Source organism: Epargyreus clarus, unplaced genomic scaffold (assembly GCF_041222505.1).
Source record: "Epargyreus clarus isolate Ecla_fem2 unplaced genomic scaffold, WU_Ecla_fem_2.2 ptg000026l, whole genome shotgun sequence".
Taxonomy (NCBI): domain Eukaryota; kingdom Metazoa; phylum Arthropoda; class Insecta; order Lepidoptera; family Hesperiidae; genus Epargyreus; species Epargyreus clarus.
The window spans coordinates 17,470,240-17,487,921 of NW_027332233.1; the positions used below are offsets into that span (position 1 = coordinate 17,470,240).

Below are 17,682 nucleotides of genomic sequence, written 5' to 3' on the forward strand. Positions count from 1 at the left end.
TACCAGGTAGGCTATTTGCGTAAAAGGTTAATTTTTGGTGGACTTGAGACCCCAGCTCCCTCTTTCTCTCCTAGATCCTGGTTGAAAACATTTTTGTTGGGTTTCGTACCAAAAGGACCCCTATTATTTATAAAAATAGGGGTAGCGACGCATTTGTGATTTGCGTCGGATGGAAGACCATTAAGTGATAGTGACTACCATTTATCTCGGGGATTTTATTTACAACATAAAAAGTATTAACGAGTGCTGTGCAAGTGATTATATAAATAACCTATATGATGACGTGGTAATAATACGTCACGCAAAGCATCACATGTATTGATTGCGGTCGATAATGACTAATCGGGTCGTGTTTCCCGTTTCACAGAATTTAGACGACGTGTATTGAAATTACAGTGTCTCGGAGATAAAGATTTTTACGTTTTAATACTTCCTATCTATAATACAAGTATTTATAAAATTGTAGAAAGAATAGATATTTGGTAGAGTTTTAATAACCAGCTCGCATTCGATCCGCTTCGCTGTGATCAAAGTAATGACAATCTAAGTACATATCAATTATTTTATAGCATATAATTAGAGAATAATAAATAAAGCCTTTTCATTACTTTCTAATTAGGAACAATGGTACCCACAGTTGAAATAGCGGCTTAGTCACTGAAATTGAGCTGTGTCGTGGTTACGGGTTCCGGTTCTGATTTCGGCAAGGACAAATGTTTGTTTGACACTTTAATGTTGCTCTGCTTGTTTGTCTATGTGTCTCGAGAGGTAACATATCTAAAGTTTATTTGTTTGGGTCGTCTCGCTATGCAGAGAAACGTCAACTATGATTTTCATTTTATGTTAGTGATTGGCATTATGCTTGATTTAATCAATTAGACACGCAATTTTGATCGAATCCGAAGATCAAATTGAGATGTCGTTGACCGAAACGTTAAGTGATGAGCGCAGAATTGCTAGCTGTATTCATTGTGCCTTTGAATCGATTGCAGACTTCAAAGCTATTCGTAATGGGAGTTATTTATACTATAAAGAAATTCATTAACTGCATTTGTTGAAGAGTGAATTGAGACGTCGTTGACCGGAGTGATGAGTGGTATCGCAAAATCCGCAGAATGCAGGTCGCGAGAAGGCCGGCGCTTCCGCGGTGCGCGGCGCGGCGCCACTCGCGCCCCAGCCCTCGCCGCGCTCGGACATGGCGACTCCGCGCTGACGGTCCCACGAACACCCGACACGATACCGAAACGCGTCTGTGCTGTGAATTACTTTCCACACCTGTGACTTACGACGACATGCAGCGGTGAGTACTCTACTGTTTTATCAACATTTCGGTGCATGCTTCGCGGTATTACCTCGCCCGGTTTCCCGGCCGGCGTTTTCCACCAGAAAATCACATCGCGCATTCAAATTTCGTCCTTAATCGCGATTTCGATTCGGAATTACGAAGTATTTACCCGCTACTAGTAATCGATTGTGCACACAATAAACATCGACTTATTGTTCGCGGAATAATTATGAAAAGTTAAACAGAATTAATTCATCGAGGTGGGTTAAGCGAAACCGAAAGTCGATGTTGCATTAAAGATAAACAGAAATTGTTTGTTGTAAAATACGGCGAGGGAGTGGTAGAGATAATGATCGGGAATTTCTTAAGCGCATCGTAGAGATATGTTGTTCGTAGGCGGGTCTGGAGCGTCTAAAGAATTCTCAAGATGCTCTCGAGGTGATCTCCTCGAGTCGGGGGCGGGCAATTAAGTCGAGATGACAGATCGAATAGGTGAGGCGGCCGGCGGAGCCAGGACTCGTAATTAGCTGGCTCTCGGCGGTCCGGCGAAGGCTGCGTCGCTGCACCGCACAAGGCATTTTAATTAGTGATGCAATGACCTCTGCGTCGCTTTTTGCATAATGCCGAAAAACGCAACCACTACATCACCGCGAAGCCGGTAGTACGACGTCTTCCTTCTTAAAGCGTTAAGTCGCGGTTTCGCATTTCCTTATTAAGTCTCAATGAGCGGAGATGACACGCGTGAGGCTTTTTGCGCGGCGAAGAGAATGAGAGGATTTGACGGATTTCATTTTAATTCGACGGGTTTGCCAAAGCTTTATTCAAAGTTCTTTTTGGATCAATGTCGCTAGGTCAATTGAAATGGTGATCCGTTTGTAAATATTAAAAGAACTTACTCTGTTCTCGCTTAGCATTGTTCTGACGAAGAAAAGAAAGAAAACAATGCACGACTAGTTAGTATCTGGTCACAGACAGTCGCACAATGCAGGTGAATATGCAACACTGTTACTGCTTCAACATAATACAATGAAGTATTTGCAAAACTTTTAACAACTACAATAGATTTAAAAGGTTACGGATGAAATTTCGCTTGATCTTTCTGTTCTGGTTGATCTTGAGAGTTTTACGTATTTGGATAGAGGTGAGGTTGTTTTGTGAATGGCTCGCACAAGTTTAACCCGAGTATATTAAATAGAAACATTTACCATTGTTATTTTGGCACAATAGGATTTTACAATGTAAAAATATTTAATTGAAGCTCTTTGAACTTTGCAGTCTCTACATATTTTTCTATGAGACAAATTTAAAAATGATTCAATAGAATTCAATGTATCTTCAGGTCTACTTAGGACTTATTAAGCGTATCTTCTTGTTTTAAGACAGTTTTTAGCATGTACTTCTAAATCTGAGTATCTATTGAAAGTTTTACACCGTTAACACTGTATTAGTTAAATAATCTCATTGAGCTATGGTTGGAACCCATAAATCCAATGATGGTGGTCACGTAACCAGAGCCTCTGACACGTTGTGTAGGTCATGACGGACGGGCCTCGGATGCGCCATTATATGCAAATTACAACTGTATTAGACCCTGTATCCGTCGCTACAATTATTAATAGGGGAATACAGATTATAAGTATCTACATATTTACAAATCACCAAAAAATCTAATGTACAATATATAATACATACTCGTAGAAATAATGTAAAATAGAGATAGAATTTGAGTTATCGGTATTATTTCATTTTTATATATTTTTGAAGGATAAATAAAAAGGTTTTTAATAATATGAGTGAACCAGTGAACCTTATCTAGCTAGCCTTAGTCATAACGTCTTCAAATTTCATGATCTGTTGAGACTTAGACGCATTACCTATTATATGCAAATGATCATTTACGTAGTTCGCATGTTTTATAAATGTGAATACGGTTAACTAGCGAACCCTATGAAAATATGATTTGATATTACCATTTTGGGTTTTGATAACATTTTTTTAATATAGAACATATTTTTGTCTCATACAGAGCTACACTCCTGTTATAGGACAGGAAAATTAATGGCGGCAATGCCTCCGGAACCGAACAAGACGGATTTATTACTATATTTGCAACAAGTAGATGAGTTTTGCATGCAATGTACATTTCAAATGTTATGATTATGGAATGTTAGAAAGGTTTCTTGGCGCTTCCTATGTATCACGTCTTGTATTGCTGTTGTAATGAAAACAGTATACATACTTTAGTTTTCAAATATATTTCATAATTCTACTAAGTTAAAATATTTAGCTAGTTTGTAAAAACTACATTGCAATGTTTACTTATTTTTAAATTATTTCCAATTTGACATTTTTTGTGCAATTTTGATTAATTTCTCTAATATGTACCTACGACCTCGAACTTCATCAAAATCAAATCATCGTTTTCTCAGTGTTAAAGGGCACAACGTGATATGTACCGAAAACATAAGGACGTTTAGTGCAATATATTTAAATTAGGGATGTGTAGGTACTTTTGCTATAATATAGATGTCGATATTAATAAAAATATATTGCTGATACTAATACTAATGCAGTTAGTGATTTCCATTAAAGAGGAAACAATTCACATTTTTTGCTTTTTCAATAATTAATTTAAAATCTTGTAGAAATATTTAATTCTTCAAAGACATGCATTTAATTACACTTTTACTAAATAATTTAAAAAATAAACAATATATAAATATATATTTTATAGTCATTTGTTTGAAATAAAATTATGCTTATATCATTTGCATCCGCGTTTACTTAGCCGATTCCAATCCGATGCTTCGAAAAAAATTGGATATCGCCAATATATTGGTGTTAGATACATCCCTAGTTGAAATGTCACGAATTCCATGGATCAACCTTACGGCCACAGACTGACGCGTGACGGATGAAGTTCACTTCAACAGGCGCATCATTTTATGCATGACACCGATATCACTTTGCAACTAAAGTAGAGTCAGTTTGTAGTTTATACTCAGTCGCTATATGTAATGATTATTAACATTTATAACTCAGATTTTACCTTCAACTCTATGCACTATTTATTATTTCTTACGGAGGATCAGTATGTAATTTCGGGACTTCAAAACTTTCGTATTTTAACCATAGATAAGTATAGATATCTCACCGCTTTGTAATTGGAGGAAGCCATTAAATGGCTTAAACGGCTGACAAATGTGTCATCTATGGTGTAATTTACGCGGAATAATGCCGAAATGTGCAGTTAAGTAGTGCGAATACAGGAAACCGAAGAAAAAGTGCGGAGAAATATCGTTTCATTCGGAAATTATCTAAAAACTACATTTTTTTTAATCTTTTTCAAACACGTTAGTTTTTCAAACACTAAACATTTTCTTGTAATCTCTGATATTAACGTTATAAATAATTTGAAACCGCAGTAATATTTTTCTTACATATTTTTAATTTCCTTAAGGTACAAGCATCTCAAAAATATTTTTTCATTACCGTTTTCTAAAATATACATTAAAAGGTTTACTCACGTAATTCGCAAAACAGTAACCGTATGTTATATTCGCACGAATCGTCCATGTACAGGCGTATGCTTACGATCCAACATTGACAACGATAGCCACTTATGCAATTAAAATAGTGTAAGTTAGCGCCGGCGCGTGCGCGTGCGTCGTGCGCGTTTCTTTAGGCTCGGGCGCGCAATCTTGCGCAACGTAATTGTTTGCGCGCTGCGTGAATCGCGAGCGTCTTTCGCCGGTTCCCGCGGCGGTTAGCTTAGGCGCCGGCTGCAAAAACGCGAAATTGTATTCTAATTACTAGAGAAACCAAATCAATATTTTGTATATTTTTGTTATTGTTGAATTAAAAAAAGCTGCCGAACTGAAACAAGGAAAACCGATTAGTAATCAAAATTTTATTTGCCGCCGAAATAAATAATTAAACTTAAATAAATCTTAAATGATAATCAACAAGACAATTTTTATCATTTTCTAACAATTTTTACCGCTATTAGAATATGATGAAAGTTATTTTGTTGATTAGCATTTTAGATTTCTTTAGAAAATAACTCTTTCGACATTAAACAAAATATTGATTTCTTTCTTTTTTCTAATGTTTTATTTCTAGGAAGCTAGTTAGGGTAAAATACAAGTAGGTATAATATAACAAATGCAGGCATTGCCAGCGTGCTATTGTGTCTTACTAGACACAAATACTTTTCGCACATATTTTTATCCTAAAGATAAGTACAATAGTTACAGACAGGCCAATATTTTTATGTTATATAAATAGTAAAAACGTGTGCAAGTGCTCAGACAAGGGTGGCAGGCGACATCGCGCGGCGTCGCGTGTCGCTCGCCGCCGTCGCCGCTGCATCCCAATGAGACGCGCCTAGCAACTGCACTGCCCGCCACTTTTACCCGTGTTTTGAATACATTCATCAACTGTTTGGACTTACGTGGGGTTCCGTACTTACTAAGGATGTTTAATCTTTCGAGTTAGTTGCGCCAAAGATAACATGCGTTAGTTTAAATCAACGCTGGACGCTAAATTAATGCTCTTTGTTCATGAAAGCAGAGCTAATGAATTATTATTCACTTGTCATTAAATTACTTTATCATCGTATCGGATGGAGCTTGCAATTCTAAGGAATATTAATACTAATTTAGATAAACTATAGCACATGTTTATATGTTAGTAATACCATGTTTAATTAAGCTTGTCGTTATAGTAATAATGCTTAGTCATTTGTGGAAATGACGACTAAGCTAGTTATTAATAAATTAAATAAAATATTCTCCAAATTAAACGTAATAACATTACTTTAACTTGCTGTTTAATATAAAACATACGTGAGAGACAAATAAACCACACCAGATAGAGATTTAACCGAAAACAGGTCGCACGTAGTAGAGACAAAATTTGCTGCAATTTTGATCTAGCTGTAGTTTTAAAAAGAAAAATACGGTTTCGCTAGCCGTTGCAACTTTTTATCGAGCGGCACTCGTTTAATCACCCCACGGCAATCATGGTCACGTCTCGTCAACGGTTTCTCCCGTTTTTTGAATCTAGACCCAAATTTTAGGCACGAACACGGATCTATAAAAATATGAAAAAGTGGTTAGGTAAATGTTTTGTCGAAGCTTTGAATAGATCCATTTTAGAGTTAGAGGCTAGTGGATATCGATTCATTATATCTTGAATCTATTCAGCGCTGAATAGTGAATAAGATTAAAGTGAAAGTTTATGGTATTACCGCTACGAGTTTCCCTCAACTCTATTTTATAAAACTTTAGAGTAACTGACTGACAACATATTTAAAGTGGTGGGTTTAGAAGTATTAATGTTAGCACGTAATCATATATATATAACAAAACTCTTAGATGTTTGTTTCTGGTGGCAAGATCGCCACACCTATTTCTTACCGTAGCATCAGCTTACTATGAATTGAAATTAGATTCACTTTTTCGAAAATAGTTTAGTTCTCTAATTGTCGGAGTAGATACCAATAGGCAATTGACTTTAGGTATGATTCTTAGGTATTTCACGACGTCCATAAGTTGTAGTGATCAAATACCATCAGATGACTGCATAATGCATATGCATTCTAATACATAAGAAAAATGTCACAGATCTTCTGGTAACAGAGATAGTACAATAAATAGACCATACACAGATTTCTTATAGGGCACCACTCACACTTGGCCGATTAACTTTTATGACAAGTTTATTAGGTTGTGCGGAAGAAAGCTGGCATTGAGTCGTCTAAGAATCAACTTCACGCCTATTGAAGCATTTTATCTGCGACCTGATTCCGAGGATTAACTTTTTGCTCAGCTGATTGAGTGAGCAGTTCAGAATAGTTTAAACTTGCCTAAAAATAGTTCTATTTGTTTGCTGCTATTGTTTAATGATCTATTATGATGACGGCTTTAAATGTTTAGTTACAGTTTTAAAATAGCTCAATTGGGCTAATTTTGTCCGGTTATTATAAAAGCTAATAACATCTTAAGTAATCACTTTGCTATTTTGCTATGAAATCTTGGAAACGGAATGTATAATTATTACGCAAAATAATAATGTTGATAAAACTTTCCCGGGAAGGATTTTTTTTATTTGAAATTGCAACGCGTTATTCTCCTCCTAAATGACCTATGGATATCTGAGAAGAGATCAGGAGTTTTGCCTGAGGTAGAAAAAGTAAATTTGTCTTACTACACTATTAAAACAGAATATTCTACACTCCTTCATGCTTTAAGTTAAGAGTACAAGGTACATACTGATTGTACTACCATTTTAGGAGTAAGTTCTATAGGACGTAGCTCAAGACTATGACGTTACAACTCTAGTAGTTCTGACTATAATTACATAATTCATATATTGTCCTGCTTAGTGATTAGAAATAACGGTAACGTACGGACTGTAGTAATCCTGGCATTGGTTACGAAGGCCGCTGCCGGTGTCGGTGAGGTAAGAGCCGGCGATCGGGGACGGCGGCGTCACGGTGCTTGCTGGTGGCATCACCAGACACTACATAGACAACATGCGCAACTGGCTACCCGTCATTATTAAATGTAAACAATCTGTCAATTAGCACGTAGCGAAGAAAATCCAAGTCTATGGCTAGCACCGACAGATATACAGTATATTAAGTCATTAACAGTAGTTAGCTTATTATGTCTTTAGTAAGATTATATGCATATATACCTGTCTTATTTTTGAGATTTCGATCGTTGAAGATCTTAAAGACCGTTGTATAAAAAGTGTTATCTTTTCGATAGTTACTCTAAACCTAGCAAGCACGCGTGCATGTAATAAAATAAGTAACGATTAGAATTCAATCAAAATTAAAATTTGATGTATGTTATCGAAGAAACATATTATTAGTGCTATCGAAGCTGAGCCATACAGAGATAAATAACATTGTTGTAGCGAATAAATGTAACAGTAAATCGAGAGTTACAGCAACAAAGTGACGAGTAAGCGCAGTAGTAATGGTCGTGGTCAAGTTGCTTGTATAAATAAAACGGGGTGCATACTCTCTTGAAGTTTATCTAGCCGTTCAAAGTCAAAATATCTTTTAATTTAAAATCTAGATTTTTTTTATAATATAGGAGAAGCAGATGCAGTCCACCTGACGGTAAGTGCCTACTGCCGCCCATGGACATCTGTAATCAACCCCAGATAGGATTAGATATTCCTACCTGAGGTCGGCCACAGATGCGCCGCTACCCCTGAGGACTAAGCTGGAACGCCTCGCAAAAGTATGTCTCTCTTACCACACCCTTCAAAACGGAACACAACAGCGCCTAACACTGCTTTTATTAGGCAGAAATAGGTGTGACGGTGGTGCCGCCGGAGTCGAACTACAAAGGGTTCTACCACCTTCGAAAATTGTAATGATTACATAATATAATTTTAAATTTAGTAAGCATTTTGGATTCAAAAGCCTTTATTAAAGATACATACAACAAAAAGCCTTAACGATACCAAATAAAAAGCTTATCCGATGTGGTTTACGCAAAAGTTTGGACCGCAACATAAGTTCAAGATGAAGTATCTTGCTAAATAAAAACCTAACTTGACCAACGTCGATATTATACGGTACGAGTAATGTTACTGGAATTATTGATTGGTTCTGACAAAAACCGTCTGCCATGGTTGCATCAATACGCAACAGTGGCTGTTACAAGCGCACTGTGCATCTAGGTCATTTCTTTCCTACTGATCGTGGTCCACGACACCTCAATGTCACTTGAGTTCCTACTTAGTGATTGTATGCGGAATTTGAATGCCATGCGGAGCGGTCACCATATCCGTCTGACAAGCAGCGGGTTCGATTCCGGTCAGACATGACATGAATCAGACATCTGAATGATGAATAGTCTGGATCTGGGTGGTTTTGTATTAATCTTTGTGTATGTCTTTGGCACTTACAATACATAAAATAATATACCTAACTAATATCATTTTCGCAGTCTTAATATTTGACTATAGTATTGATAGCATGAATTAAGAAATTAATAAAGAAAGTATACAACGAACTAGAATATATTTTACTTACATATTTGTCATCGATAAAATCCCAGTAATTGTACTCTTAAACTTTTTGCACGGCAGACCCGTGTTGCCTACAGTATGGGTGTCGTAATTGATAATGTATTTCATTCATAAGCTAAGCAGTAGAAAAACGTGCAATATTTCAATGTCAATTAATCTAATAAAGAACGAGTCTCGCTAATAAGTCACGTGAAGCTCGTGCAAGCCCACGAGGGCCTGATGACGTTTTGTTAACATTGCATGTGGTTTCCGTTTATAGAAACATCCGACGGTACGGCTTCGTTACGTGGTACATGTGCTCGTACGTGCTCGTTGGTCCACGATGCATAACCAATTACTCGGTATTTGAGAGTTCCAAGTAATTAGAGATACACGATGCTGAATAGCTGCCGTACTATCTGGTGTAGATTGGGCCAGAAAGGTCCATGCAACGAGCAGTAAAAACATATCAGACTTAATAAAAAATTTAAAGAAATTTGAAGCCCATGAAAATTATACTTAAATAACAAGTTAGTAACAAATTTCCATGTAACATTTCCATTGCCAATGTGATAGCATAACTCTGCTATCCACTATGTATAGAAAGCATCATAAATGTCGTTTTCTGTGACTGGCATAGTTTAATCAATGATTAATGTCCATGGCATAGAAGCTATAGTTCTTAAGAAATGTCTCCGTCGAAGATACTACAACATGTTGTGTGCTTAATCATTTCTCCTTTATATCGCCTGGAATATTCTCTGCCTTATTGACCAACGTAGCTCGGCGGGCCTTTAAATTAAATAAATAAATAATGACTTTCGTATACTTACTAAAGCATCTAGTGTCGTAGTCGTAGGTAACATGGACAGTAAGAATAGTAGACAGACTGATTCAGAAAAGAAAATTTGTATTATTATTTAAAGGTAAATAGAACTGTGCCTCAGAGTAAAGGAATCGACTTTTATTATAAAAATAAGAAGGATACGAACAATTAATAAAAGTAGGTAACTGAAAGTGTCCTTCGTAGTGATGATATAAAAAATTAATTGGATTTTTTGATTTCGACATCTCGTCTAGATAATTTTAAACTCATTCTTTTTAAAACTTAGAAATAAATACTTAAATAAACCTCCACTACCTCCATTATTAGAGTTTCTTAATGTATCTCGTTTTAAAATAGTTTAGCTTAAACAGAATAGAAGGTTTAAAAATCTCTAATTTTGCCCGCCCATTCGACAAGGTTCAAGCGAAGCTGTCTGTAACACGTCGGCCCGCTCACTCGGAGCCTCCGAGCCTTTCAGATGTGGCGATAAAGCACGAACCACGAGTGTGTAACGACCTACAAGTGGTGTCTGACACATCGCTTACGAGACTCGACAACAGTACCCTTACCATGAGTTTTTACGTTTTGACAAATATGACTGTTTTGGTGCCGCCCCCAGCGGTCTGTATAAGAACTGATTGGAAATGTAAGGGAAATACGTAAACAAATACAACAATAGTCATTTTTGTAAAAACGTAAAAACTCATACCAAGGGTACTGATAGGAAATGTATCGAAAATATGTAAACGAATACAAAAACAGTCATTTTTGTAAAAACTCATACTAAGTATACTGAAATTTTCGTCTTGTCATGTCATATGGAAGCTCTCATTCATTTGTTTAGGCAAGTTCGGGGTTTCGGAAAGGTTTTCGGGTCACCGCCAATATACATTGACCTGACCTTCCGTACATATGAAAGTTGCCAAAACATTTGGCTGAAGGTGCAGCTAATCTCAGATAGTGGTTTCTATTACTGTGGAGTGTGGTTTTCGATTAAGGTTTAGGTGTATAAAACGTTGGATTTCGTATGTAATCAAATGTAAGCCTTTCCACTAGCCCAATATACAGTAGGTATGTACCTAAATGTAGAAGTGGGCATTGAGGTAAAGTGCGAAATTACAAAGAGAGGTTGATTTTTGCGACAAAGGGATTTAGCAAATGATTCAAATGACTGATAATGATTATAGTCCAGTCCCTAAGATAGCGCCTAAGTAGGTACCAGCTCTCTATTATTAGATTAAGTTAGTAATGCTGTTATTCTCGTAATTCTAAATAAAAAAGAAAAGTAAAATACAAAAACAAACTTGAGGTACTATATCTCTATCTTCATTGCAACGCATAATTATATCAAACATGGCTAGCTATAGCCGACTAATCCGAGTTGTAGAGAGCCGTTGCGCTCTACCATGGCATGTTAACGCGGAATTCATAAAGTTTGTACACACATTGATTAGTTGTTGATACAGCAACAATATCTGGAGGCAGCACAAACGGGAAGTGAAAGCGTCTAGTCCGGTTGCGTCATGATGCCTAGTTTTTATACAAATGTTAAGTAATTCGACAATCACAATGATAGAAGCTGGGTTTACGCATAGGTTAACGTGAAGGACGGCTAGGGCTTAATTTTGAAGGGCGAAAGAATTTCAAGGTTAAAATAAATGCGAAAAAAATATTTTTGTACGGAGTTTTTGCATCGTCGTATATGCCACGGCTTTATTATTACTTGTTAAGAAGTTACGAACCTCCAGTTGTCATCTTCGTCTGTGCAATTATTAAGTAGCAAAAAGGTCTAAGGAGAGCTTTCCCGAGAGCCCCCGGGGAAGTCAACGATCTTAGCGGGTTAGTTATAAAATATCTACTGAAATAATTACGTAATGAGTACTAACTGCCACGCACAACATCCACTACATACTTGTACTCAAACATGAACAGAACATATCGGTGATTTTTTTTTTATTACACAGAGTCACGTGGTTTACTAGTCTATTTATATTTTTACGAACGAAACATAGGCTCGCTTACATATATATATACTCGTACTTAGGATTCTGATAAAAAATAAGGGTGAAATATTCCAATTGGCCTCACCATCCTGAACTAGTCATTAAATACTAACACTTATTCTCATATACTATGTCCTTTAGACAGACAGACAGACCATCTGGAACTACGTGAGGAAAACAGCCCGATAGTGTTACAATGTATCGGATTTCGTTTTCCTTGTGTAGTCTCGATTCTTATAAACTGAATGCAGTTGGTGAATTTGCGGTTTTACAATAACTATGTAACAGCCAGTTCAATACGTAATAATATTTATAATATCATTCAGGGATGTAGCAATCTGAATTTTAAATTTTAATTTAAGCGTTTGGTTCCATTGGCATCTTCGAATATTTTAGTCATAATAATAAAGTGCGCGAAAGGACTTGTGATCTTAAGCGCACTTTTTGATTAAAACAATAGTCGTCAGGAAAAAATACATGTAGAAAAAAACAGTTTAAAATATTATAATATTGTCACTTTGGTGTTTACTATTTTGTAACAATGACCAAGCCGAAAAGCCATTTAAAGTCTCCTTTATTTATATTATGTTGTATGTAATGTGTGAAACATTTGTCTAATCCGTTACAACGTATTAAACACACTTTAGACACGTAATACATGAAAATTTGCATTTTATGATACAGGAATGATGTAACCCAAACTAGACGAGCGTATGAATCAATCATTATCTGGTCAAACGTTAAATTCGACTGGCAAAAACTTAGACATAAAAACAATTAAGATTACATTGGTCTAAGTCTCTAAGATGTAACCGAATGAAGTCATAACCAAAAGTAAAACTTACTATTATTATTTGATTGTAAACGTATTCGGTACCTTAAAAGAATGAAGTCCCATATTAAAAAATATGGAGATTTTTAAAGGAGCGCGTAATGGTAGTTCTATGTAGAGAATAAAAATATTATTGTCATATATGTATAATGTATTTTAAAATATCTAACTACAGTATACGAGGGATTTCAACTTAGTCCGCAGGAAAAGCAACAAATCTATCAAACATATGTAATAAATATAAAAGGGACTGCAATACTAAATCATACGCATAATGCATTCGCGTCTATGAAGTGAATAAGTCACTTAACATAATGCAATTGCACTCTTTATTTTTTGTCTAGTACTAAACAAAATGATTTTACTTTGTTGAATAAATAAACTAATATTTTACCATCGAAACATTTAGTATTCACACTTGCTTTTCCGTACAGAAAAATACACAAAATTCAAGTATCAACACTTTCTATTCGATTCCGTCGTTTTTATATTTTTTATCTTACCGCCCACCATGATTTTCTAATTTACATTCTCAATACGTTTTACCACATTCAAATAAAATAGATATATGACCCTGTTATGTACTTATTGTCACTATATACTTGTAAAACCATTCAATAGCAATCAAGTGTCAAGGAGTCCACTTCCACCGCCATGCGGGGAGCGCGGTGCACAACGATTAAATAAACCGAGCCTAGTTCGAGTGGACATTATTTCAAGAGTTCCGCATTCAATAATATTAAGTGATATCTATTCTTATTTTAATATTATATCCATAACTATGTATAACTTAACGATTTTTTGTAGATATTCTTTGTCATTAATTTGCAAATATATAGTAATATCATCTTAATTAATAGTAGTTAACACGTTAAATGCCGTCATATTTTTCGTCCGCGATTAAATCTTTCGGAGACACTGGTATAATCTGGATCTGCCAAACTCGATACGAATCCGATTTGAAATTCAAACGAAGTATTCTTCAAACACATTCAGAATTCCTCGTGTTATTTTTAATAGTTGATTTGCATATGCGTTGCGTGTGAATGATTACGTACCTATTTCATACATGTGTGGAGGTTTTTTCTATAACATTTACTTGCAATCAAAGTGTCATATTTTTGTGCACTGTTGCAAATTACGCTGTCGGGTTGCGTAACATTGCAGATAGCCATTTAAAGCTGTTATGTTCAGGGTTTTACGCCAAATTTATAATTTTAACGTGTTTCATTTATGACTAGCTATTTCATTGGTATGAAATAATAATGTAACCGAATACTCTAAAACATTTATTGTCCTTAGCCGCATTTTTCGTAAAATACAAATGATAAAAGAGTATATAATTTATATACTACAGAGGTTAGATGTATTTAACTGACGACCAATGTTTTCGTTAATTACATTTTTTCAAATAAAAGCATCTTATTCTGACTATTTTGATCATTCTTCAGTTATTTAATAAATTACATATTACTTTAACCTTTTTTAATTATTGCAATGCCTTTTACTATTTTCGTTGAGACTTTTTTCAAAAAAATTGAACCTTGCCCACGGAACCCTGCCGGCGTGAGTTCAATTCATAGAGCGCACCTCTCCACTTTCCATGCAAACTCGGCTTGCATATCGATGCTACGTCGGTGTTGGTATGCAGGCCCACGTGCCACCACTAGTACCAACTCATCCGCGCTTATAAAACGATACGGGCTGTCAGTACGTGTGGCGTTAGTGACAGCGATGAAACAGCATAATAAACGCTGTGATATGAGATACAATGTTTTGGAAATTTGAAGTAGAGTCAATTGTAGTTTTTGGCACTTTTCGTGTCTATCTGGCTAGGTAGATTTGGCGACCTATTACTCAGTTTCAGAGTGATAAGGCTTTAGGCTATAATCCACCGAACGAAGAACTTTTTTCTTTTTAACATTTTAAAGCAAGTGATAATTAATTCAATTAATTCAATATACCATTTCATTTCAATATATACACTTAATTTAAAAAAATAGAGGAGGGTCAGTATGATCAACCCAAAATAGGAGTCCTATGAAGGTCGGTCAAGGTACTAACCCTGCGATCTATAATGCCGCGTAAGTGTATTTGCCTTAACAAAAGCCTTAAAAACCTGTTATAAGATGGAAATATGAAGAATATACCATTCAACATATTCAGTTATAGAGTTCTATGGTTTTAGGTACCTTTTTTGTTTTTTTTTTTTTTTTTTTGTCGAGAGGGAAACCTTCAAAAGGTACCCGACAACGTGGGAGCGACGCCGAGTTATGTGGGATTTGCGCACTAAAACCCCCCCGGTGGCCGTCCTCTGCGCTGCGTTGAGGGCTCCGGGATCTCCAAAGGAACGCAACCGGAGTCCTCTAAGCGCGTTGCCCCGTCGGGCTCCACCCAGGTGAGCTTGACGCTCGCCACACCATCTGGTGTATACGACGGTATGCGACCACACATACCGTCGTCCTTCCCGGGGCCGCTGGCCGGGCGGTTCGAGCTCCCACTCTTGCCGCCCGCAACCCCGGAAGCCCCCTTTTAGTCGCCTCTTACGACAGGCAGGAGATACCGTAGCCCTATTCTAGTCCCGGAACTACAGGGACAATGGTTTTAGGTACCTACCGGTCTGATACTTATAAATTCTGTAAAGCATTAGGTACCTACCTTATACCTATTAGGCAATGATATTTTTAGTTTATTACTAGTTGACCCGGCAAACGTCGTGTTGCCATATAAATAAAAAAAAATTAAGGGTGAACAACCTTTATCACTTAGGGGTATGAACAATAGATAGTAGCCGATTCTCAGACGTACTGAATATGCATATAAAATTAGGTGAAAATCGGCAAAACAGTTTCGGAGGAGTACGGTAACTAACATTGTGACACGAGAATTTTATATATAAGATGTTCCCATGAACATCTTATATATAAAATTCTCATACCCATGTATGAGGTAGGTATTTGCCAGTATTCAAAAGTACCGCAAACAATGCACCACCAGCTTTGTTCGCGAATTGTAAAAGTACCACATCCAATAGCCGGGTGATATGCCAATAGGTTGCGGTGCGTATCCTCGATTGTGCAATCAATGTATTGTGCTGTGCTGTGGTTGATTTTATTAAGCGGATATCGAACTCATTAGAAGTGTCAATTGTGTAACTGTTCGAACGACTGCATAAGATATTGACATACGATACGTATAGAAATTTGCGATACGTTGTCAAGATAATGCGATTCGATTACGTCTTACTTTTTTTACGGTATAGAAATAGAAAATGAGTATGAAGTCCGCGTGGTGGTAGGTACCTACTGCCCATGGAGATTTGTTATTAACGACATCAACAGATAAAATAAGAAATGCTTTGCTACCCCTGAGAACAAAGTTGGAATAAGCATTCTTTACCCCACGCTTCAAACATAATAAAGCACAGCATTATTGAATACTGGTTGGACAGAAAAAACAAGTATAAGTATAATAACAGGTACTTAACGCCTAAGATTATAATACTTATCTTAAAATATTAATCTTATAAGCAGTGTTAGTAGTTAAATTATCAATACTTAGTCCAAAAATGTTTGGTTAAGTAAACGAGACGTTATTTGCTTGTTCCGTTTGTTCGGAATCTTCGTCGTATTATTTTATTCTCAAAAATTTAGTTCATCTTATCGTAACTAACTTGTTATTGACTTCGTAATTATTGTTCCATTCGTATTATAAAAGTTATGTTGTTTTACGTTAAGCATTGAACTATGTGTTAACGAAATTTCATGTAGAGTGAATAAGTTACAAACATACATACTTTCACATTTAGGTATATTATTATATTGGAATTATTCAACGATTACGATTGTTAAGGTAGGTCGGTTAGGCTAAGTTATGTTATACAGTGGATTAAACACATAAAACTTGCAGACGAGATGGAGAAGCGCCAGGAAAGTTCACAGGGAACGTGCCAAGTGGTTCACTAGTCTTCCTGCTTGGAACGAAACTTTGTTTAACGTGTTCTGCGTTTCCTATGTGTCCAACTTTTATTTACGTTGTATCTAAATGGTAGATCTGTGTCCAGTATAAAGTACCTATTACAAGTAATGAAACGTTATATATATTATTGATCAGCTACACCTGATTACGTAGAATTTCCTAGGACCTTTTTTGACTTTGGATGTACACACAATCAATGATATAATATGTATTAAATATTTAGCATTACTTTGTTTTTCGTTGTTGATAGTCAGTATTTACTAATTATCAAAAACGAGAAACAAAGTAGTATAGTACTATACACTTGTATAGCATGCTTTAGGTATGTAACTCTCCGGAGATACAGAACAAACAATATTATAGCCGATCTGATGTAAATACTTATTACCACCAAAGGACATTTGTACCTATTGGACCTCATAATGGTTTGGAATCAAGTTGGATTAGAACTACATAACTTGTACCTTCAAACTACAACATAGCAGCTCTTAACTCTGCTGTTACTAAATAAGTGTGGTGTTTGATGTGGCAATTAAACCACGAAGGGTTCTAACACATTTGTAATTTATTCAAAATTATAATTTATTCATTAGCGAACAAAAGCCTGCAAGCTTTTGTCACTTGTACACGCGAAAACGTGTAATAAACTTAGTTTAATGTGCGAATTTTCGTAATATTGTTCACACCTGATACAACACAGATACATACGTAGAAAGGTAACACA

General features: G+C 36.0%; 1 protein-coding gene across 1 annotated transcript in view; it reads left to right on the forward strand.

Moving 5' to 3' along the window:
- Positions 1-1,100: 1,100 nt before the first annotated feature.
- Positions 1,101-17,682, forward strand: part of LOC140753554 (uncharacterized) — an 84,660-nt gene continuing 68,078 nt past the window's right edge. Inside the window, exon 1 of the mRNA XM_073088254.1 lies at positions 1,101-1,300. Coding sequence (XP_072944355.1) covers positions 1,116-1,300 — 185 coding nt within the window. The 5' untranslated portion in view covers positions 1,101-1,115. The remainder of the gene's footprint in view (positions 1,301-17,682) is intronic.